This window comes from Siphateles boraxobius, unplaced genomic scaffold (genome assembly GCF_051911475.1).
Source record: "Siphateles boraxobius isolate OS27281-9 unplaced genomic scaffold, OSU_SipBor_1 54, whole genome shotgun sequence".
NCBI classification, from domain to species: Eukaryota; Metazoa; Chordata; class Actinopteri; order Cypriniformes; family Leuciscidae; genus Siphateles; species Siphateles boraxobius.
This window is the reverse complement of record NW_027509180.1, coordinates 1,637,501-1,660,000: the sequence shown is the minus strand read 5'-3', so window position 1 is coordinate 1,660,000 and position 22,500 is coordinate 1,637,501. Positions and strand designations below refer to the sequence as shown.

Sequence of the window (22,500 nt, the reverse complement as noted above, 5' to 3'; positions counted from 1 at the left end):
TTACATTTTCAGGGTACGCCGAAGGGAACGCACGCTACGCACAGCCTACAACATAGCTACGCTGTAAGTTCGACGCAGAACTAGGGCTGGGCGATATATCGCATCACATTGTTATGCGCATCTCGTCAGTAAAGCCGGTTCCTTGATTAGTAGTAAATCACCATCACCTGCTTTCAGATGCAGCGGCATTTACTACACAGCACAAACTCCAGTGTTAAATTAACACTCAAGAGTGTTAAAGTTAATGAGATAATTAAGTGATTAATTTAGTGATGTTTGAGCATTATTGAAGACACCTGATGTTAACAAGCAGAATCACTGAAGGAGAAAATCACAAATTGTAAGCCACCGTTATGGTGATCAGTGTTTGCTTTAGTTGGGCTCTTAACCTTTATACATTCACTTTAAATTTGTTTGTCTGCTGTTATTTAATTATAACAGTCAAATGAACAAAGGAAAGTGTGATCTGATAGTGTTGGTTATGTTCTGGCATAATCATGCTGTGATCTGAAAAATGAATCGTATTGAGATAGTTTGGTTTAACTTGTTGGCAACAACTTTTTGATTCTACAGCATATATGAGTATAGGTATGTTTCTTATAATCCAAAATATTTAATAAACATTGTTCTGATCAAAACACTTTCAAAAAAATTTATTTAGAAACACAGACATCAATAATCATCCTGTGAATCTCAACAATGGTGACAATAATAATGCATGTTGCAGTGGCTGCCACCAATCACAACTCATTAATGGCTCCCATCATGCATTGCGATATGAATAAATTATGATCTGAATTTTCTATGTAATTTACTTTTCCTAATTGAATATTCTGCTCGTCACCATTGTTGAGATGCATAGACTGAATCTTGAAGTCTGCGTGTGCCTATAAGAAAGATTTTTTTTTTTTTTTAGAAAACAATTTTTAAGAAATGCTTTATATTATATCTAAAATTCTGGATATTTATGCAAAATCACAGTTATGCTGTAACAAACAACATAAACCAAAAACATAAAGTTCAAATGATGAATGTCATAATATAACCAACACCATCAGATCACTTTTTTTCTTTGTTCATCTGGCAGTTATAACTCAGATACATCAGCCAAACAAAATCTAAAGTTAATAATATAAGGGTCAAGAGCCCAACTAAAGCAAACACTGATCACCATAACGGTGGCTTGCAATTTGAGTTTTTCTCCTTCAGTGATTCTTCAGGTGTCTTCAATAATGCTCAATCATCACTAAATGAATCACTTAATTATCTCATTAACTTTAGCACTCTTGAGTGTGGACTCATATACACTTGCAGGAGTGTTAATTTAACACTGGAGTTTTTGCTGTGTACAAAGAGCCGTAGTTAACTGACAAGCTGAGCCATATCACATTAATTATCGCTGGCGATACGTCCGGATATTGATGCGATATGGCTCAGCTTGTCAGTGAACTACGGCTCTTTGTAGTAAATGCCGCTCCATCTGAAAGCAGGTGAAGGTGATTTACTTCTAATCAAGGAACCGGCTTTACTGACGAGATGCGCATAACAATATCGTGCGATATATCGCCCAGCCCTACGCAGAAGTATAAATTGGGCTTAACACGTGTGTGTGTGTGTGTGTGTGTGTCAGGAGAAGAGCAGTGTGTGCGAGCGCTACCGGGAGGTGTGTGTGTGTAACACGTGTTCTCTGTGTGTGTGTCAGGAGAAGAGCAGTGTGTGCGAGCGCTACCGGGAGGTGTGTGAGTGTGTAACACGTGTTCTCTGTGTGTGTGTGTGTGTGTGTCAGGAGAAGAGCAGTGTGTGCGAGCGCTACCGGGAGGTGTGTGTGTAACAAGTGTTCTCTCTCTGTGTGTGTGTGTGTGTCAGGAGAAGAGCAGTGTGTGCGTGCGCTACCGGGAGGTGTGTGAGTGTGTAACACGTGTTCTCTGTGTGTGTGTGTGTGTGTGTCAGGAGAAGAGCAGTGTGTGCGAGCGCTACCGGGAGGTGTGTGTGTAACACGTGTTCTCTGTGTGTGTGTGTGTGTCAGGAGAAGAGCAGTGTGTGCGAGCGCTACCGGGAGGTGTGTGTGTAACGCGTGTTCTCTCTGTGTGTGTGTGTCTGTGTGTGTGTGTGTGTATGTGTCAGGAGAAGAGCAGTGTGTGCGAGCGCTACCGGGAGGTGTGTGTGTAACGCGTGTTCTCTGTGTGTGTGTGTGTGTGTGTGTGTGTGTGTGTGTCAGGAGAAGAGCAGTGTGTGTGTGTGTGTGTGTGTGTGTGTGTGTCAGGAGAAGAGCAGTGTGTGTGAGCGCTACCGGGAGGTGTGTGTGTAACGCGTGTTCTCTGTGTGTGTGTGTGTGTGTGTGTGTGTGTGTGTGTGTGTGTCAGGAGAAGAGCAGTGTGTGCGAGCGCTACCAGGAGGTGTGTGTGTAACGCGTGTTCTCTGTGTGTGTGTGTGTGTGTGTGTGTGTGTGTGTGTGTGTGTGTGTGTGTGTGTGTCAGGAGAAGAGCAGTGTGTGCGAGCGCTACCAGGAGGTGTGTGTGTAACGCGTGTTCTCTGTGTGTGTGTGTGTGTGTGTGTCAGGAGAAGAGCAGTGTGTGCGAGCGCTACCGGGAGGTGTGTGTGTGTAACACGTGTTCTCTGTGTGTGTGTGTGTGTGTGTGTGTAACACGTGTTCTCTGTGTGTGTGTCAGGAGAAGAGCAGTGTGTGTGAGCGCTACCGGGAGGTGTGTGTGTGTAACACGTGTTCTCTGTGTGTGTGTGTGTCAGGAGAAGAGCAGTGTGTGCGAGCGCTACCGGGAGGTGTGTGTGTAACGCGTGTTCTCTGTGTGTGTGTGTGTGTGTGTGTGTGTGTCAGGAGAAGAGCAGTGTGTGCGAGCGCTACCGGGAGGTGTGTGAGTGTGTAACACGTGTTCTCTGTGTGTGTGTGTGTGTGTGTCAGGAGAAGAGCAGTGTGTGCGAGCGCTACCGGGAGGTGTGTGTGTGTAACACGTGTTCTCTGTGTGTGTGTCAGGAGAAGAGCAGTGTGTGCGAGCGCTACCGGGAGGTGTGTGAGTGTGTAACACGTGTTCTCTGTGTGTGTGTCAGGAGAAGAGCAGTGTGTGCGAGCGCTACCGGGAGGTGTGTGTGTGTAACACGTGTTCTCTCTCTGTGTGTGTGTGTGTGTGTCAGGAGAAGAGCAGTGTGTGCGAGCGCTACCGGGAGGTGTGTGAGGAGCTGAGTGTGATGAAGAGTCGCAGCGAGCGAGAGGCCGAGGCTCTCCGAGAACACCTGAGACTGGCTCTGAGCGCACTGCACGAGAACGACAACACGCTGCAGCACTGACCGCAGTCACGTGACCCTCAGCCAGTCACATGACCCTCAGCCCAGCCTATCAGCCAATCAGCTGCGGAACACTGGAACAACGCTTCTGCACTTTCTCATATGTGTTTAGGGGACCAAACTGGAACGCATCACTGTCGCTGGTGTGAAAGAACTGAACACACACACACACACACATGTGAACAATCAATCTGATAGATATCATATTTGCCAATCGAATATCATGCGTGTGTTCTATGGAAGCTCGTTTCCACCGCGGAATTAGAAATATCTCGCAATTCTGAGAAGAAAGTCAGAAATTAACTTGCGCTTCTGACTATTTCATATACTTTTATATTCTTTCTCTCTTATTAAGTTTACATCTCACAAACTCTGACTTTATCTCTCGCAGGTTTGAGTTTAGTTCTCACAAGTGCTGTTCATATCTCTGCTGAGCTTTCTGCGGCAGAAACCGGCTTCCATAGTGTTCAACTGTCTTTGTGCCACAAAAACAAAACAGCTTTGCTTGAATGAGCCAATGTTTTTTTTAAAGATGTCTTTTGTTGTCATATTTAAGTTTAGAGTTATGTGAACATATCGAACTATAGCTAATAAATTTGGGTTATTTGGTTCCTGGACTCCGAGTGCTTGTTATTTAAGTGTTATTATAATGATTTGTCGTTCATTTTTCGTTAAGTGTTATTATAATTCATTGCCTTCACAACTGAACGATTAGCGATCAGTATATTATTAACCAGCAGAGAGAGATTAAGTTAAAGTTACCATGAGTTTGCCATTAAAAGTGATCAAAAATTTTTTACTCGTAGTTTCTACTGATTGAAATATTGCAGTCTTGGCATAATGATGTATGCTGCATATAAAAATGTCCGTGGTGTTTTAATATCGCATTAGTTCGTAAGCCTTTTCCAAACACGAAATGAGGAAACTCACGCTTGAACGTCAAATAAAGTTCCTCATCTATGCAGGTTTTCCAGGACAGTTGTTGAGGTGAGGGAATTAAAATCTAGAGTTTTAGGTTATTAACCTATTTGTCGTTAATTAATTTTAAGTCCTATGACAAATAAAATCGAACGATGACAGAAGAAGTGTCGACATTATGATTATGATACGTAAAAAGTAGATTTTAAGCATATATGTCGAGTAATTGTTACGAAAACTGGTAAAAGTAAAACTAGCAAAGGCGAGTCGCATCAGCATCACCCAAGCAATTTATAAAATGATGACAGAAGTAAAATATTACAACAGACGTACGCATAGATGTGTGTTGTATGCACGTGTTCCAGATTAGGGCGCGTGCGCTGTCCCGCTGCGGGTGTTTGATTGGCGGCTGAGGCGCATGCGCAGAGCAGAGCAACAGAGGCGCAAGATGGCGGCGAGCTCCGCGACCCGCACAGGCTCCGCGGCCGCTAGAGTCGTGAGGCCGATCTTCAGCCGGGATCTGGACGAGGCCAAGCGCAGGGTTCGGGAGCTGTACCGGGCCTGGTACCGGGAGGTGCCCAACGCAGGTACTGATCGCGCTCACACCGCGAGACACACACACACGGACGCGCGTCAAGGTCAATATACAGAGAAATGCTCACAGTTACACTACAAACTACACACACAACTACAGAAACACTCGGTTTGACTGTAAACATGCACTGTTTCTGTGATGTACCTCCTCTGTGTGTTTAAATGAGCTTAAGGATCGATGTGAAATCTGTTATCTCTGACAGGAAAGAGCTTTTTAATCCCTTCAACAAAGATTCATTCGGTGAATCATTCTGCCACGGAACCAAGGCTAATTATCACATTTTTAATAAATAGTAGTTAAAAACTGTGTTTATGTGCCATCCTAATATTATTAAGTCAGTATTATAAGCTCGTAAAAACATCATAAGCTTCAATAAACGCGAGTTTTAGTAAATGTTCTATATGAGTATTAGTAATTTTGCCGATCCTCTTTCTCTGTTCGTTGAAGAAGATTCACATGCTGAGCCGAACCGAACTGAACGACTCCGTGATTCAGTCAGCAGATCCTCGAAACATTCAATCCTTCGAGACTGATTTGTTGATGATGTTCTGTCCCGTGTGTGAGTTATAGTGAATCGAATGAGTCGGAAGGATTCGCTCGCTAACCTGTGTGTGTGTGTGTGTGTGTGTGTGTGTGTGTGTGTGTGTGTGTGTGTGTGTGTGTGTGTGTGTGTGTGTGTGTGTGTGTGTGTGTGTGTGTCAGTTCACACGTTCCAGCTGGACATCAGTGCGCGTCAGGGCCGAGATAAAGTGCGAGAGATGTTCAACAGGAACAGTCACGTGACGGACCCTCGAGTCATCGACATGCTGGTCATCAAGGTGAGGAGCACATGTGTGTGTGATGACCTGTGTGTGTGTGTGTGATGACCTGTGTGTGTGTGTGTGTGATGACCTCTGTGTGTGTGTTTCAGGGCAAGATGGAGCTGGAGGAAACCATCAACGTGTGGAAGCAGAAGACTCACATCATGCGCTTCTTCCACGAGACCGAGGCGCCGCGTCCCACAGACTTCCTCTCTAAATTCTACCACGGACACGACCCTTGACCTTTGACCCCTGACCCCTAACGTGTGCTGTCATTTTCTGCTTCTGTACTGTAAATACACTCATGGTGAAACACTCCAGTCTGTCTGTGTGTGTGTGTTATCAGATGACATCCGTCAGTGGATTATGTTGATATTTACTCTTATATTTGGTCGTAAACTATAAACGAATTCTAGTGTTTCTTCAGACGATCAGTTCGATTAAAATAACAAGAATTCAACAGTTTCATTGGGATTTTAGAGGAATTGTCGTGGCATGAGAGGTGCATTATCACTCGCTAACTATCTTTCTTGCATTTGCATAGTGATTTGTGATTGGTCTATTGCCTCATTTGCATAGTGAGTTGTGATTGGTCTATTCCTTTTTAATTCCTATTCATTTTTAAGCATAGTGTGTGTGATTGGTCTATACCTTTTTCACTTGCATAGTGTGTAGTCAAATCAGCTTTATTTATATAGTGCTTTTTACAATAGAGATTGTTTCAAAGCAGCTTTACAGAGATAACAGGAAAATAATGTTGTAATAGTATTATTAAATACAAAATGAAATGTCCAAAAGCCAATGGTGACAAAGGAGAAGAAAGGCGACATTGTTGTGATTGGTCTTTCCTTTTTGCATTTGAATAGTGCATTGTGAACGGAGCACGTTTATATTCATGCATGACAGCAGGTTAAAATTATCTCATTAAGGTGTGTGTGTGTGTGTGTGTGTGTAATGTGAAAAGAACTAAGTAATAACTAGATCTCTGCAACATTAGCAGATCCTCGATCAGATTCGAAACATTGAATCGCTCACTCGACTGATTCGATTCCTAAATGTTTGCATATATATATATATATATATCCCTATTATTGATACTTGTGCAGCAGAAAACATAATTCAGCATCGCTACGTTTCCAGTGTTAACCGTTCATGAATGTTGCAGAGAAACGAATGGTTGTTCCTCCAGGATGAGTGTGTGTGTCCTCCAGTGTTCATCGGGTGAAGACACACACACACACACGTGACGTCAGACCTGTGCTCAATCCTCGTCATCGTCGTCATCCTCGGACAGGAATATATCGTGTTCCTCCAGCAGAGCGGCGAAGCTCTTGCTGATCTGTGTCCCGATGTACAGGAACGGGGCCACGACCATCAGGATGCGGACCAGCCCGAACGCCGTCTACACACACACACACACACACACACACACACCCGTTCACTTCATTATACACTGGCTGCTTCAACACTCGACCTGTGTGCTGTGTTATATCTGTGATAGACGCGGTAAAACTAGTCCTCCTGATGGTAATTCGCTCTTTTACTTTATATTCCAGTTGTTGTTGTGCTGAATCATTACTTTGCATGATGATGGAAGAATAATTAAAACTGCCCGACTTCATTCACTCTACAGGTGAATTTCACACACGCTTTCAGGTAAATGCTTAAACACTCAGAGTCAGTCTGTATGTGTGTTTGTTTATTTGATAGGGACAAAGCATGTTAGTGAACATTAGTATAAAATACAAAAATGTAAACGAGCGGGATTATATAGCAACATTGCTAATTATTTACATCCGCAGTCTCTAGGAATTCTAATTTAATTCTACAGAATATAATTGAACTCGAACAGCACTGACTCAACTGGACATTATGTTTATATGCACGTTTATGGCTGCATTACTGTGGTCATAATCCTTCTCCATCACCATTAATTGTTCCTCAAGCAAGTGTGCGACCATATCCTACAGTAATCCCGCTATATATACAGCATCTGTCTGAAAATGCTTGTCTTCCGGTTCTGTTTCCATTGTTGAAGGCAGTGTTGCAGTCTCTCCAGGTTATTTTTAGGGTTTCTTTTTATATGTTATGCTGAAATGTGTAATTTTTTATAAAGTATATTTTTATTTATTAATCTAGATTAGACCAGTAAATAAAATAGGTATCCTATTATATTTTTCAGGTAAATCCAATTTTATAGCTAAAAAGGTTAAGCGTAGTATAAAAAGCATACAGATCATACTTTCTTTACTGCGCGCCCCCGAACTGCATGCGCTTCTCCAGCACGCGCTTGATCTCTTCCACAAAGCGCGCACTCGCGTGATTTAAAAATGAACGAACGGTTGTTTTGTTTTGTTCTGACTGACTAACATTGTCGACTTCTTTTTATTGAATAACACGCGTGTGTAAGTAGTGTGATTTTAGAGAGATTCGATGTCTAATTGAAGAACATGAAGTTAACTGAGAAGTTTTTGTTTACTGACCAAGGTTTAGGGTTAGCATCCCGCTTAATTCAGCAGCGGTAATAAATTAATGTAAAAAAAAAAAAAAACGTATTTGGTTGAATATATTGTTATTGTGCGCAAACCGTAAAATCAATGGTAGTAGGCTACGTACGAAATCTTGGATCAACTCTTATTTCATGCTCCAGCTCCATGTGATGGTTTATGTGCTCGGATTATCAAACAATAGTTCAAAAAAGATCGCGGGGCACACGCTAACGCGGGTTAAATGTAACACAGGCCTTTTAGAAAGTTAGTCAGGGTCAAGAAGGGTGTGTTTCCGCTATCCCGCGGATTTTTGGAAAGTTTTGATAAGATTCTGGAAGATTCTGAACAGAGTGTTTTGACACCGTGCAAGTCAATTTTTGCGTCACCAAATCTAACTTTATATTACCTTAATCACTTGTTTTGTTGGCTAAAACACAGCACCATTTTGAAATGTCAGCAACTCCTAGCAATTAGCTAGGCTTAAAATATGTTTTACATACCAGTGTTACCATAGCACAGTGTTAACGCCGCCAACAACGATAATGAAATGAAAACACGGAGCCACAACTTTTCAGGTTTTAGTATTTAATTATATATTTATTTTACCACATTTCACTTTGTTGGTCTTTCACAAATGTCAAAAACAATGTAAAATAGCCTATTGAATTGTGACAGATGTACAGTTCAGCATTTGGTCCTATAGTTCAGTTAATTTATCGCATTGACAAATGTGTAATTATTGTATCGGCTACATTGTGGGAAAACTGGTCTACACACCTTAAATATTGAACAACGGACACATCTCCGATCTGAAGATATCGGCAAAAGTGTTTTTCCTAAGATAAGACGTTAACTTCAGCATGCACACTCCACAATGAAGAGCTTCTTATCCTTATGTGACTGTTAAATGTAACTGGTGTCATCACAAACGTTATTCTGTGCCCTTAACAAAACAAAACTTTCCTGGCTAACCAAAAACAAACGTAACAACAAATACATGTTTTTGGAACCATTCCCGGGACCAAAAATTGTTTGCTGGGTAGTAAATTTAATTTACCGAAGAAACAAACACGTTGGACACGCACTCGACTAGTTATCATTACCGTTGTTGTTAACAGGCTCGCCTCTAATAGACACGACGTGAATTATAATTATAGTAAATAGATCAGCATATACAGTAAGTATGATGCGGTGTTTTTACTGACACACACTCGTGCGCGCGCGCTCTATTTGATTGACAGATCAGATCTACACACGGAGTAAATCATTGTTTCCCTGCTTATGATCAGCAGTCGCGTGTGTGTGTGTTATTGAACTGATCGCTGTCTCTCTCTCTCTCTCTCAGTGTGTGATTGATTTATGACGTTACTCACGCACTTTCTTGGGTTTGGGCAGAATGGCCCCTCTGGTGGTCGTCACTGCGGTCCGGTGCGGCTGAGACGGAACGAGCCGAGCGCGAGGAACCAAACACCCGACCGAGAGACCCACGAGCCGACGAGCCGACATGATCACCCGCGGACGACTGGCAGATGAGTGTGTGTGTGTGTGTGTGTGTGAGAGAGAGAGAGAGAGAGAGAGAGAGAGAGAGAGATGTGTGTGTGTGTGTGTGTGTGTGTGAGAGAGAGAGAGTGTGTGAGATAGAGAGTGTGTGTGTGTGTGTGAGAGAGAGAGAGAGAGTGTGTGTGTGAGAGAGAGAGTGTGTGTGTGAAAGAGAGAGTGTGTGTGTGTGAGAGAGAGAGAGTGTGTGTGTGAGAGTGTGTTTGTGAGATAGAGAGTGTGTGTGTATGTGATATAGTGTGTGTGTGTGTGTGTGTGTGTGTGTGTGTGTGTGAGAGAGAGTGTGTGTAAGAGAGAGAGAGAGTGTGTGTGAGAGAATGTGTGTGTATGTGAGAGATAGTGTGTGTGTGAGAGAGTGTGTGTAAGAGAGAGAGAGAGTGTGTGTGAGAGAATGTGTGTGTATGTGAGAGAGAAAGTGTGTGGGTGTGTATGTGAGAGATAGTGTGTGTGTGAGAGAGTGTGTGTAAGAGAGAGAGAGAGTGTGTGTGAGAGAATGTGTGTGTATGTGAGAGATAGTGTGTGTGTGAGAGAGTGTGTGTGTTAGAGAGTGTGTGTATGTCTGAGAGTGTGTGAGAGAATGTGTGTGTGGATGTGAGAGAGAGAAAGTGTGTGTATGTGAGCGAGTGTGCTGAATCATACACTATTGCTGAAAAACAGTGTCGACGTAAACGCTTCACACACACACACACACACACACATAATAAAAGGTTTGCATATTCATGAAATATTGAATAACACACTGCGTGACTGGACGTGTCGCTGCTGTTTCGAGGCTCAGGAACTCTTAGTTTAACGGGTTACTTCACACACTGACTTCCCTTCTTCACTGGAACGTAAAGAAAGTGTGTGTTGAAGGTCTTCATCAGCGCTGTGAGCTCATGCGTGCTGCAGATCTGAAGCTGTTAGTGAGATATTAAAGAGGCCTGAGCTCCAGCAGAATGAACATCTTTATTATTCCAGCATTATTTACATCATCGTATCAGTCCGTCTCGCTTCTATAAATACTGTACAGACAGTCAGAAATATCTACAACTCGACGAGCAAAGCCATGAATCCCTGTTCACTGGCCAGAGCGAGGAGCGCACACACACACACACACACACAACATCAGAGGCTTTATTAATATTATTATTATTATTATTATTATAAAGGAGGAATGAGCAGCAGCCGTGTCACGAGACCGTCCTCTGACAGGTTTAATGCGTTACCCGCTCCGGTCACCGTGATTTAGCCAAGTAAGACATGTTCCTGGATCAACATATTTAGTCCTTACCCAATCCCTAACCCTAACCCAACCCTTAACTTTCCCTGAAATCAGAGGGAAACGATAGGTGACCCTGACACTATAGATAAGATACACTATAAGATAGGATACCCTGGTTCTACGCCTGACCTTGACATAAACTGTAAACTTGTCCTCAAATCTGATTGGTTGATCTGAAAGTTGTTCCAGGATCAACAAAGATGTTGATGCAGGATCATGTGGTACTTGGTGAAATCACGTTCACCACCAGCTCCAGTGTGAAGAGCTGAAGTATTTACACACGTCTTCATCTTCATGTGTTCATATCCTGCCGAGCCGAGATCACCAGCAGGACTCCAGCGGAGGAGCGTCACTGCGAGAAAAACACCAGATCATCATATAAACGATCCCTTTATGAAGACAGAAAGATATACTCATATGCATAACTGCGCTGTCATAATTACTGCACTGGCATTAATTAATCACTTATAGAATGGAATTAATGAACTGGTCAAGAGTTAGGAATCATTACGATTCACTAATGTTTCTGAAAGAGTCTCTTCTGCTCAGCAAGGCTGCGTTTAACTGATCAGAAATACAGTAAAACAGTGAAATATTATTCCAGTGTAAATCATCTGTTTTCTATGTGAATATATAGTAAAGTGTAATTTATTCCTGTGATCAAAGCTGAATTTTCAGTATCATTACTCCAGTCTTCAGTGTCACATGATCCTTCAGAAATCACTATAATATGATGATTTGATACTCAAGAGTGACCCCTGACCTGTCGAGTGACCTCTGATCTGTCGAGTGACCTCTGATCTGTCGAGTGACCCCTGACCTGTCGAGTGACCTCTGATCTGTCGAGTGACCTCTGATCTGTCGAGTGACCCCTGACCTGTCGAGTGACCTCTGATCTGTCGAGTGACCCCTGACCTGTTGAATGACCTCTGACCTGTTCAGTGACCCCTGATCTGTTGAATGACCTCTGACCTGTTCAGTGACCCCTGACCTGTTCAATGACCCCTGACCTGTTCAATGACCCCTGACCTGTTCAATGACCCCTGACCTGTCGAGTGACCCCTGACCTGTTCAGTGACCCCAGACCTGTTGAATGACCTCTGACCTGTTCAGTGACCCCTGATCTGTTGAATGACCTCTGATCTGTTGACTAACCCCTGATCTGTCGAGTGACTCCTGATCTGTTGAATGACCTCTGACCTGTTCAGTGACCCCTGATCTGTTGAATGACCCCTGATCTGTCGAGTGACCCCTGATCTGTCGAGTGACCCCTGATCTGTCGAGTGACCCTTGATCTGTCGAGTGACCCCTGATCTGTCGAGTGACTCCTGATCTGTTGAATGACCTCTGACCTGTTCAGTGACCCCTGATCTGTTGAATGACCTCTGACCTGTTCAGTGACCCCTGATCTGTTGAATGACCCCTGATCTGTCGAGTGACCCCTGATCTGTCGAGTGACCCTTGATCTGTCGAGTGACCCCTGATCTGTCGAGTGACCCTTGATCTGTTGAATGACCTCTGACCTGTTCAGTGACCCCTGATCTGTTGAATGACCTATGACCTGTTCAGTGACCCCTGACCTGTCGAGTGACCCCTGATCTGTTGACTGACCCCTGATCTGTCGAGTGACCCCTGACCCATGCAGTGACCTCTGACCTGTTCAGTGACCCCTGATCTGTCGAGTGACCCCTGATCTGTCGAGTGACCCCTGACCCATGCAGTGACCTCTGACCTGTTCAGTGACCCCTGACCTGTTTGAAGGACAGGCGCCTGAAGAACTTGCTGACGTGGAAGGGTGTGTCGGGTGAGGCGTCTCTGCTGGCGTCGGGCAGCTGCAGGATCTGAGCGTCTGCGATGGCGGCTCTCAGACTGAGGCTCTTCAGCCGCTGCGCAGCCGGACGCCGGCCGGACGTGGGCCGAGACGAGACACTGATGTAGGACGCGTCCCTCTGCTGCGGCTGGTAGCTCACTGCGGAGACACACACACACACCGTCACACAGCTTTAACAGCCAGTGACGTCACACTAACAACACTTCCTGAACAGGGACTTTTATTTTGCCTTTTATTTAATCCGCCTCTTTGCCCATTTTTGTTTAGCAGGGAGGGACGCGCGGCCAAGATTGCGACGGCCGGCTCCGCCCACTTTGGGCTTCAGAAACGCTCTTCAGAAACACTACGGGGGATATCACACACACTACGCACATATTTTATACAGTCTATGGCTCCAGTGCATCTGTGTCAAAATAAAAGTCCCGATTACAAACAGAGAAATGAATCTGATCATGGCGATAATTAAAAATACCAAATGACATTATAATTATATTAAAGCCATTTCTGATTGGTGTGCCTGTCGCACCTGTCGCGGTGAGGACGGTGTCCGTGGTGCTGCTCAGCTGCAGGAGGATTGTGGGATAGGACGGGTGGAGCAGGAAGAGCTTGCGGAGGACCGGCTCGGCCGCCTGGCTGGTTGCCTTGGTGACGTTCAGCGACAGCGGATCTCCCGCCCAGAAGAGGAACACGGATTGGCCGGAGGAGGTGAGAACCGACGAATCCTCCACCGCCAGACGAGGACACACAAACTCCGCCTTCCACAAACTCCGCCCCCGAGCGCCATCGAGGATCTGCACCTGCGGGTCACACAGAGTCAGCTCACTGTATGTGTGTGTGTGTTAATGAGATGCTAATAGGATGCGTACCTTCCTGACGCCATTGGCCGACTGATGAATGAGTAGATCAGGAACATTGTCCTCATTGAAGTGACCCGACGCCGGACGACTGCACACACACACACACACACACACACACACACACACACACACACACACACACACACACACACACATTAAAACAATAAACCTTGACTGAAATTAAAGACTTAAAATTAAGTTTATGTCAGCTATCCATCCTTGTTTAGATTAACTTATTAAAATAGCTAAAAATAGCTCCATAAAAACTACCTATATTAAATTAAATTGAATTAAATTATTATTAAATTGAATTAAAAACAGTAAAACACAACAAAAAGGCTACAACTTTAAACTTAAACCGAAAATAAAATGTGAAGCATTAATAAGGGTGTGAGATGAGTGTACAGACGTGTGTATGGCGGCGGGGCCGAGGCTCCAGGCGGTGTGTGTGTCGTTCTCTCTCAGCACAGACAGACGTCCGTCGGCTCCACACACCAGCATCCGCTCACTGCGGCTCGAGTTCAACACCAAAACACTGTCCAGATTACTGTGCTGAGCGCCCTGACCCACCACTAGAGGGAGCAGGAACTCCACCTGCTCACTGACACACACACACACACACACACGCACACACGCACGCGCACACGTACACGCACACACATGTACACACACACGTACGCACACATGTACACGTACGCACACACACGCGCACACGTACACGCACACGCACACACACACACACGCACACACACACGCACACACACACGCACACACACACACGCACGTACACGCACACACACACATGTATACACACACACACACACACACACACGTACACACACACGCACACACACGTACACGCACACACATACGTACGCACACACACGCACACACACACACACATGTACACACACACGCACACACACACGTACACGCACACACATACGCACACATGTACACGTACGCACACACACGCGCACACGTACACGCACACACACATGCACGCACACACGCGCACACACGTGCACACACACACGTGCACGCACACACACACATACACACACACGCACGAAAAAACGAGCATTGGGATTGGCATTTAAAGACATTCTTAACTCTATTGGAGTTATACAACACGTGCCAGGATCTACTCATTGTCGTAATCATACTCTAGATCTAATACTATCACATGGAATAGATGTTGATGCTGTGGAAATTCTGCATGCCGGTATGGAGACCAGTTTGTTGGCTTTTTTTTTGTTTTTGTTTTAAAGCCTCTCTGTAAGCAATCGAGCTCTCCTTCCATGAAATGTGAGATACCTCTAGTTTTGTTTTTTTCCAGTTGCGCTCCATTTTTCTGGCTGCTCTCTTAAGGGTGTGTGTGAACTCCACCTGCTGGTGTGTGTGTGTGTGTGTGTGTGTGTGAACTCCACCTGCTGGTGTGTGTGTGTGTGTGTGAACTCCACCTGCTGGTGTGTGTGTGTGTGTGTGTGTGAACTCCACCTGCTGGTGTGTGTGTGTGTGTGTGTGTGTGTGTGTGTGTGAACTCCACCTGCTGGTGTGTGTGTGTGTGTGTGTGTGAACTCCACCTGCTGGTGTGAATGAGCCGTGACGAGTTGCTCTTCCTCAGACGCTCCCAGCTGGGCTCCTTCTGAAGGACCCGAGACACGGCCGTCCCGCCTGTGGCCTGTCTGTAAATCAGGCTGAGAGAGACGGCCTCCACCGTGCCTGAACACACACACACACACACACACGTAGTGTTTCCATGTTTTATGGGGACTTTCCATAGAGATAATGATTTTTATACTGTACAAACTGTATATTCTATTCCTTTACACTAACCCAACCCCTAAACCTACCCATCACACACACACACACACACTCACACACACTGCCCCTACCCCTAAACCTACCCATCACAGAAAACTTTCTGCATTTTTACATTTTCAAAAAACATCACTTAGTATGATTTATAAGCTGTTTTCCTCATTGGGACCAAAAATGTCCCCACACGAACAAGGATTTCAGATATTGCCATCCTTATGGGGACATTTTGTCCCCATAATGTAGGGTTTACCAGGCCACACACACACACACACGTATGAACACAGGAAAAACACATGCAGTTATTACATTAATAAGAGCAATAAAAAAATTGTCTAAGTCATGTTGTTGCCAAAATTATGACATTATAAAGTCAAATTGAGATAAAAAGATGAAATTAAGACTCTTTTGACTCAGTTTTGACGTCAAATTTTGGATTTAAGTCATTATTTTGACTTTTTATGTCAATTTTGACTTTTTTTTCAATGGACCTCTTGCACTGAGCTCCGTGACACACTTCTGTTTGGAAAGAGTACGTCTCACTTATTTCCGGTTATGTTTACTTTCAATGTGTTGCGGTCACACACACCTAAAACCAGTATCTCACTGCACACACTGGCTTTAGGTGTGTGTGAGCGCAGCGCATTAGTAGATCTCACTGCACACACTGGCTTTAGGTGTGTGTGAGCGCAGTGCATTAGTAGATCTCACTGCACACACTGGCTTTAGGTGTGTGTGAGCGCAGCGCATTAGTAGATCTCACTGCACACACTGGCTTTAGGTGTGTGTGAGCGCAGCGCATTAGTAGATCTCACTGCACACACTGGCTTTAGGTGTGTGTGAGCGCAGTGCATTAGTAGATCTCACTGCGCACACTGGCTTTAGGTGTGTGTGACCGCAGTGCATTAGTAGATCTCACTGCACACACTGGCTTTAGGTGTGTGTGAGCGCAGCGCATTAGTAGATCTCACTGCACACACTGGCTTTAGGTGTGTGTGAGCGCAGCGCATTAGTAGATCTCACTGCACACACTGGCTTTAGGTGTGTGTGACCGCAGCGCATTAGTAGATCTCACTGCACACACTGGCTTTAGGTGTGTGTGACCGCAGCGCATTAGTAGATCTCACTGCACACACTGGCTTTAGGTGTGTGTGACCGCAGCGCATTAGTAGATCTCACTGCACACACTGGCTTTAGGTGTGTGTGAGCGCAGCGCATTAGTAGATCTCACTGCACACACTGGCTTTAGGTGTGTGTGACCGCAGCGCATTAGTAGATCTCACTGCGCACACTGGCTTTAGGTGTGTGTGAGCGCAGCGCATTAGTAGATCTCACTTCACACACTGGCTTTAGGTGTGTGTGACCGCAGTGCATTAGTAGATCTCACTGCACACACTGGCTTTAGGTGTGTGTGACCGCAGCGCATTAGTAGATCTCACTTCACACACTGGCTTTAGGTGTGTGTGAGCGCAGCGCATTAGTAGATCTCACTGCGCACACTGGCTTTAGGTGTGTGTGACCGCAGCGCATTAGTAGATCTCACTTCACACACTGGCTTTAGGTGTGTGTGACCGCAGTGCATTAGTAGATCTCACTGCACACACTGGCTTTAGGTGTGTGTGACCGCAGCGCATTAGTAGATCTCACTTCACACACTGGCTTTAGGTGTGTGTGAGCGCAGCGCATTAGTAGATCTCACTGCGCACACTGGCTTTAGGTGTGTGTGACCGCAGCGCATTAGTAGATCTCACTGCACACACTGGCTTTAGGTGTGTGTGACCGCAGTGCATTAGTAGATCTCACTGCACACACTGGCTTTAGGTGTGTGTGACCGCAGCGCATTAGTAGATCTCACTGCGCACACTGGCTTTAGGTGTGTGTGACCGCAGCGCATTAGTAGATCTCACTTCACACACTGGCTTTAGGTGTGTGTGACCGCAGTGCATTAGTAGATCTCACTGCACACACTGGCTTTAGGTGTGTGTGACCGCAGTGCATTAGTAGATCTCACTTCACACACTGGCTTTAGGTGTGTGTGACCGCAGCGCATTAGTAGATCTCACTGCGCACACTGGCTTTAGGTGTGTGTGAGCGCAGCGCATTAGTAGATCTCACTTCACACACTGGCTTTAGGTGTGTGTGACCGCAGTGCATTAGTAGATCTCACTGCGCACACTGGCTTTAGGTGTGTGTGACCGCAGCGCATTAGTAGATCTCACTGCGCACACTGGCTTTAGGTGTGTGTGACCGCAGCGCATTAGTAGATCTCACTGCACACACTGGCTTTAGGTGTGTGTGAGCGCAGCGCATTAGTAGATCTCACTTCACACACTGGCTTTAGGTGTGTGTGACCGCAGTGCATTAGTAGATCTCACTTCACACACTGGCTTTAGGTGTGTGTGACCGCAGTGCATTAGTAGATCTCACTTCGCACACTGGCTTTAGGTGTGTGTGACCGCAGCGCATTAGTAGATCTCACTGCGCACACTGGCTTTATGTGTGTGTGAGCGCAGCGCATTAGTAGATCTCACTTCACACACTGGCTTTAGGTGTGTGTGACCGCAGCGCATTAGTAGATCTCACTGCGCACACTGGCTTTAGGTGTGTGTGACCGCAGCGCATTAGTAGATCTCACTTCACACACTGGCTTTAGGTGTGTGTGAGCGCAGCGCATTAGTAGATCTCACTTCACACACTGGCTTTAGGTGTGTGTGACCGCAGCGCATTAGTAGATCTCACTGCACACACTGGCTTTAGGTGTGTGTGACCGCAGCGCATTAGTAGATCTCACTTCACACACTGGCTTTAGGTGTGTGTGACCGCAGCGCATTAGTAGATCTCACTGCGCACACTGGCTTTAGGTGTGTGTGACCGCAGCGCATTAGTAGATCTCACTTCACACACTGGCTTTAGGTGTGTGTGACCGCAGCGCATTAGTAGATCTCACTTCACACACTGGCTTTAGGTGTGTGTGACCGCAGCGCATTAGTAGATCTCACTGCACACACTGGCTTTAGGTGTGTGTGACCGCAGCGCATTAGTAGATCTCACTTCACACACTGGCTTTAGGTGTGTGTGACCGCAGCGCATTAGTAGATCTCACTTCACACACTGGCTTTAGGTGTGTGTGACCGCAGCGCATTAGTAGATCTCACTTCACACACTGGCTTTAGGTGTGTGTGAGCGCAGCGCATTAGTAGATCTCACTGCGCACACTGGCTTTAGGTGTGTGTGACCGCAGCGCATTAGTAGATCTCACTTCACACACTGGCTTTATGTGTGTGTGACCGCAGTGCATTAGTAGATCTCACTTCACACACTGGCTTTAGGTGTGTGTGACCGCAGCGCATTAGTAGATCTCACTGCGCACACTGGCTTTAGGTGTGTGTGACCGCAGCGCATTAGTAGATCTCACTGCGCACACTGGCTTTAGGTGTGTGTGACCGCAGCGCATTAGTAGATCTCACTGCACACACTGGCTTTAGGTGTGTGTGACCGCAGCGCATTAGTAGATCTCACTTCACACACTGGCTTTATGTGTGTGTGACCGCAGCGCATTAGTAGATCTCACTGCGCACACTGGCTTTAGGTGTGTGTGACCGCAGCGCATTAGTAGATCTCACTGCGCACACTGGCTTTAGGTGTGTGTGACCGCAGCGCATTAGTAGATCTCACTGCACACACTGGCTTTAGGTGTGTGTGACCGCAGTGCATTAGTAGATCTCACTTCACACACTGGCTTTAGGTGTGTGTGACCGCAGCGCATTAGTAGATCTCACTTCACACACTGGCTTTAGGTGTGTGTGACCGCAGCGCATTAGTAGATCTCACTGCACACACTGGCTTTAGGTGTGTGTGAGCGCAGCGCATTAGTAGATCTCACTTCACACACTGGCTTTAGGTGTGTGTGACCGCAGTGCATTAGTAGATCTCACTGCACACACTGGCTTTAGGTGTGTGTGACCGCAGCGCATTAGTAGATCTCACTTCACACACTGGCTTTAGATGTGTGTGAGCGCAGCGCATTAGTAGATCTCACTGCGCACGCTGGCTTTAGGTGTGTGTGACCGCAGTGCATTAGTAGATCTCACTGCACACACTGGCTTTAGGTGTGTGTGACCGCAGCGCATTAGTAGATCTCACTTCACACACTGGCTTTAGGTGTGTGTGAGCGCAGCGCATTAGTAGATCTCACTGCGCACACTGGCTTTAGGTGTGTGTGACCGCAGCGCATTAGTAGATCTCACTGTGCACACTGGCTTTAGGTGTGTGTGAGCGCAGCGCATTAGTAGATCTCACTGCACACACTGGCTTTAGGTGTGTGTGAGCGCAGCGCATTAGTAGATCTCACTGCACACACTGGCTTTATGTGTGTGTGACCGCAGCGCATTAGTAGATCTCACTTCACACACTGGCTTTAGGTGTGTGTGACCGCAGTGCATTAGTAGATCTCACTGCGCACACTGGCTTTAGGTGTGTGTGACCGCAGCGCATTAGTAGATCTCACTGCGCACACTGGCTTTAGGTGTGTGTGAGTGCAGCGCATTAGTAGATCTCACTGCACACACTGGCTTTAGGTGTGTGTGACCGCAGCGCATTAGTAGATCTCACTGCGCACACTGGCTTTAGGTGTGTGTGACCGCAGCGCATTAGTAGATCTCACTTCACACACTGGCTTTAGGTATGTGTGACCGCAGCGCATTAGTAGATCTCACTTCACACACTGGCTTTAGGTGTGTGTGACCGCAGCGCATTAGTAGATCTCACTGCACACACTGGCTTTAGGTGTGTGTGACCGCAGCGCATTAGTAGATCTCACTTCACACACTGGCTTTAGGTGTGTGTGACCGCAGTGCATTAGTAGATCTCACTGCACACACTGGCTTTAGGTGTGTGTGACCGCAGCGCATTAGTAGATCTCACTGCACACACTGGCTTTAGGTGTGTGTGACCGCAGCGCATTAGTAGATCTCACTGCGCACACTGGCTTTAGGTGTGTGTGACCGCAGCGCATTAGTAGATCTCACTTCACACACTGGCTTTAGGTATGTGTGACCGCAGCGCATTAGTAGATCTCACTTCACACAATGGCTTTAGGTGTGTGTGACCGCAGCGCATTAGTAGATCTCACTTCACACACTGGCTTTAGGTGTGTGTGACCGCAGCGCATTAGTAGATCTCACTTCACACACTGGTTTTAGGTGTGTGTGACCGCAGCGCATTAGTAGATCTCACTGCGCACACTGGCTTTAGGTGTGTGTGACCGCAGCGCATTAGTAGATCTCACTGCGCACACAGGCTTTAGGTGTGTGTGACCGCAGCGCATTAGTAGATCTCACTGCGCACACTGGCTTTAGGTGTGTGTGACCGCAGCGCATTAGTAGATCTCACTGCGCACACTGGCTTTAGGTGTGTGTGACCGCAGCGCATTAGTAGATCTCACTGCGCACACTGGCTTTAGGTGTGTGTGACCGCAGCGCATTAGTAGATCTCACTGCACACACTGGCTTTAGGTGTGTGTGACCGCAGCGCATTAGTAGATCTCACTTCACACACTGGCTTTAGGTGTGTGTGACCGCAGTGCATTAGTAGATCTCACTTCACACACTGGCTTTAGGTGTGTGTGACCGCAGCGCATTAGTAGATCTCACTTCACACACTGGCTTTAGGTGTGTGTGACCGCAGCGCATTAGTAGATCTCACTGCACACACTGGCTTTAGGTGTGTGTGACCGCAGCGCATTAGTAGATCTCACTGCACACACTGGCTTTAGGTGTGTGTGACCGCAGCGCATTAGTAGATCTCACTTCACACACTGGCTTTAGGTGTGTGTGACCGCAGCGCATTAGTAGATCTCACTGCGCACACTGGCTTTAGGTGTGTGTGACCGCAGCGCATTAGTAGATCTCACTGCACACACTGGTTTTAGGTGTGTGTGACCGCAGCGCATTAGTAGATCTCACTGCGCACACTGGCTTTAGGTGTGTGTGACCGCAGCGCATTAGTAGATCTCACTGCGCACACTGGCTTTAGGTGTGTGACCGCAGCGCATTAGTAGATCTCACTGCACACACTGGCTTTAGGTGTGTGTGACCGCAGCGCATTAGTAGATCTCACTTCACACACTGGCTTTAGGTGTGTGTGACCGCAGTGCATTAGTAGATCTCACTGCACACACTGGCTTTAGGTGTGTGTGACCGCAGCGCATTAGTAGATCTCACTTCACACACTGGCTTTAGGTGTGTGTGACCGCAGTGCATTAGTAGATCTCACTGCACACACTGGCTTTAGGTGTGTGTGACCGCAGCGCATTAGTAGATCTCACTGCGCACACTGGCTTTAGGTGTGTGTGACCGCAGTGCATTAGTAGATCTCACTGCACACACTGGCTTTAGGTGTGTGTGACCGCAGCGCATTAGTAGATCTCACTGCGCACACTGGCTTTAGGTGTGTGTGAGCGCAGCGCATTAGTAGATCTCACTGCGCACACTGGCTTTAGGTGTGTGTGACCGCAGTGCATTAGTAGATCTCACTTCACACACTGGCTTTAGGTGTGTGTGACCGCAGTGCATTAGTAGATCTCACTGCACACACTGGCTTTAGGTGTGTGTGACCGCAGCGCATTAGTAGATCTCACTGCGCACACTGGCTTTAGGTGTGTGTGACCGCAGTGCATTAGTAGATCTCACTGCACACACTGGCTTTAGGTGTGTGTGACCGCAGTGCATTAGTAGATCTCACTGCGCACACTGGCTTTAGGTGTGTGTGACCGCAGTGCATTAGTAGATCTCACTGCACACACTGGCTTTAGGTGTGTGTGACCGCAGTGCATTAGTAGATCTCACTGCACACACTGGCTTTAGGTGTGTGTGAGCGCAGCGCATTAGTAGATCTCACTGCGCACACTGGCTTTATGTGTGTGTGACCGCAGTGCATTAGTAGATCTCACTGCACACACTGGCTTTAGGTGTGTGTGACCGCAGCGCATTAGTAGATCTCACTGCGCACACTGGCTTTAGGTGTGTGTGACCGCAGTGCATTAGTAGATCTCACTGCACACACTGGCTTTAG

At 46.3% G+C, this 22,500-nt stretch overlaps 3 protein-coding genes across 6 annotated transcripts in view; 2 read left to right on the top strand and 1 right to left on the bottom strand.

The window, feature by feature from the left end:
- The window catches only part of LOC143714399 (TRIO and F-actin-binding protein-like), a 38,157-nt gene extending 34,249 nt beyond the window's left edge, over window positions 1-3,908 (top strand). For all 3 annotated transcript variants that reach the window (XM_077205505.1, XM_077205504.1, XM_077205506.1), the window contains one exon: window positions 3,148-3,908. In XM_077205505.1, coding sequence (XP_077061620.1) covers window positions 3,148-3,300 — 153 coding nt within the window. In that variant the 3' untranslated portion in view covers window positions 3,301-3,908. The remainder of the gene's footprint in view (window positions 1-3,147) is intronic.
- A 720-nt stretch (window positions 3,909-4,628) lies between these two features.
- Window positions 4,629-5,925, top strand: ndufa6 (NADH:ubiquinone oxidoreductase subunit A6). Its single transcript, XM_077205708.1, has 3 exons — window positions 4,629-4,802; window positions 5,513-5,628; window positions 5,721-5,925. Exons 1-3 carry the CDS (start codon window positions 4,634-4,636, stop codon window positions 5,850-5,852), a joined length of 417 nt encoding a protein of 138 aa, XP_077061823.1. The 5' UTR covers window positions 4,629-4,633; the 3' UTR covers window positions 5,853-5,925.
- Window positions 5,926-10,585: 4,660 nt separating this feature from the next.
- fam234b (family with sequence similarity 234 member B) overlaps window positions 10,586-22,500 on the bottom strand; it is a 19,512-nt gene continuing 7,597 nt past the window's right edge. Inside the window, exons 7-12 of one of the 2 annotated variants that reach the window (XM_077205570.1) lie at window positions 15,195-15,333; window positions 14,018-14,209; window positions 13,618-13,696; window positions 13,278-13,548; window positions 12,672-12,889; window positions 10,586-11,272 (exon numbers count right to left, since the gene is read on the bottom strand). In XM_077205570.1, the coding sequence (XP_077061685.1) occupies window positions 11,270-11,272; window positions 12,672-12,889; window positions 13,278-13,548; window positions 13,618-13,696; window positions 14,018-14,209; window positions 15,195-15,333 (902 nt within the window). In that variant the 3' untranslated portion in view covers window positions 10,586-11,269. Of the gene's footprint in view, window positions 11,273-12,625; window positions 12,890-13,277; window positions 13,549-13,617; window positions 13,697-14,017; window positions 14,210-15,194; window positions 15,334-22,500 lie in introns of those variants that run through there. The other variant, XM_077205569.1, reaches the window with a different exon arrangement.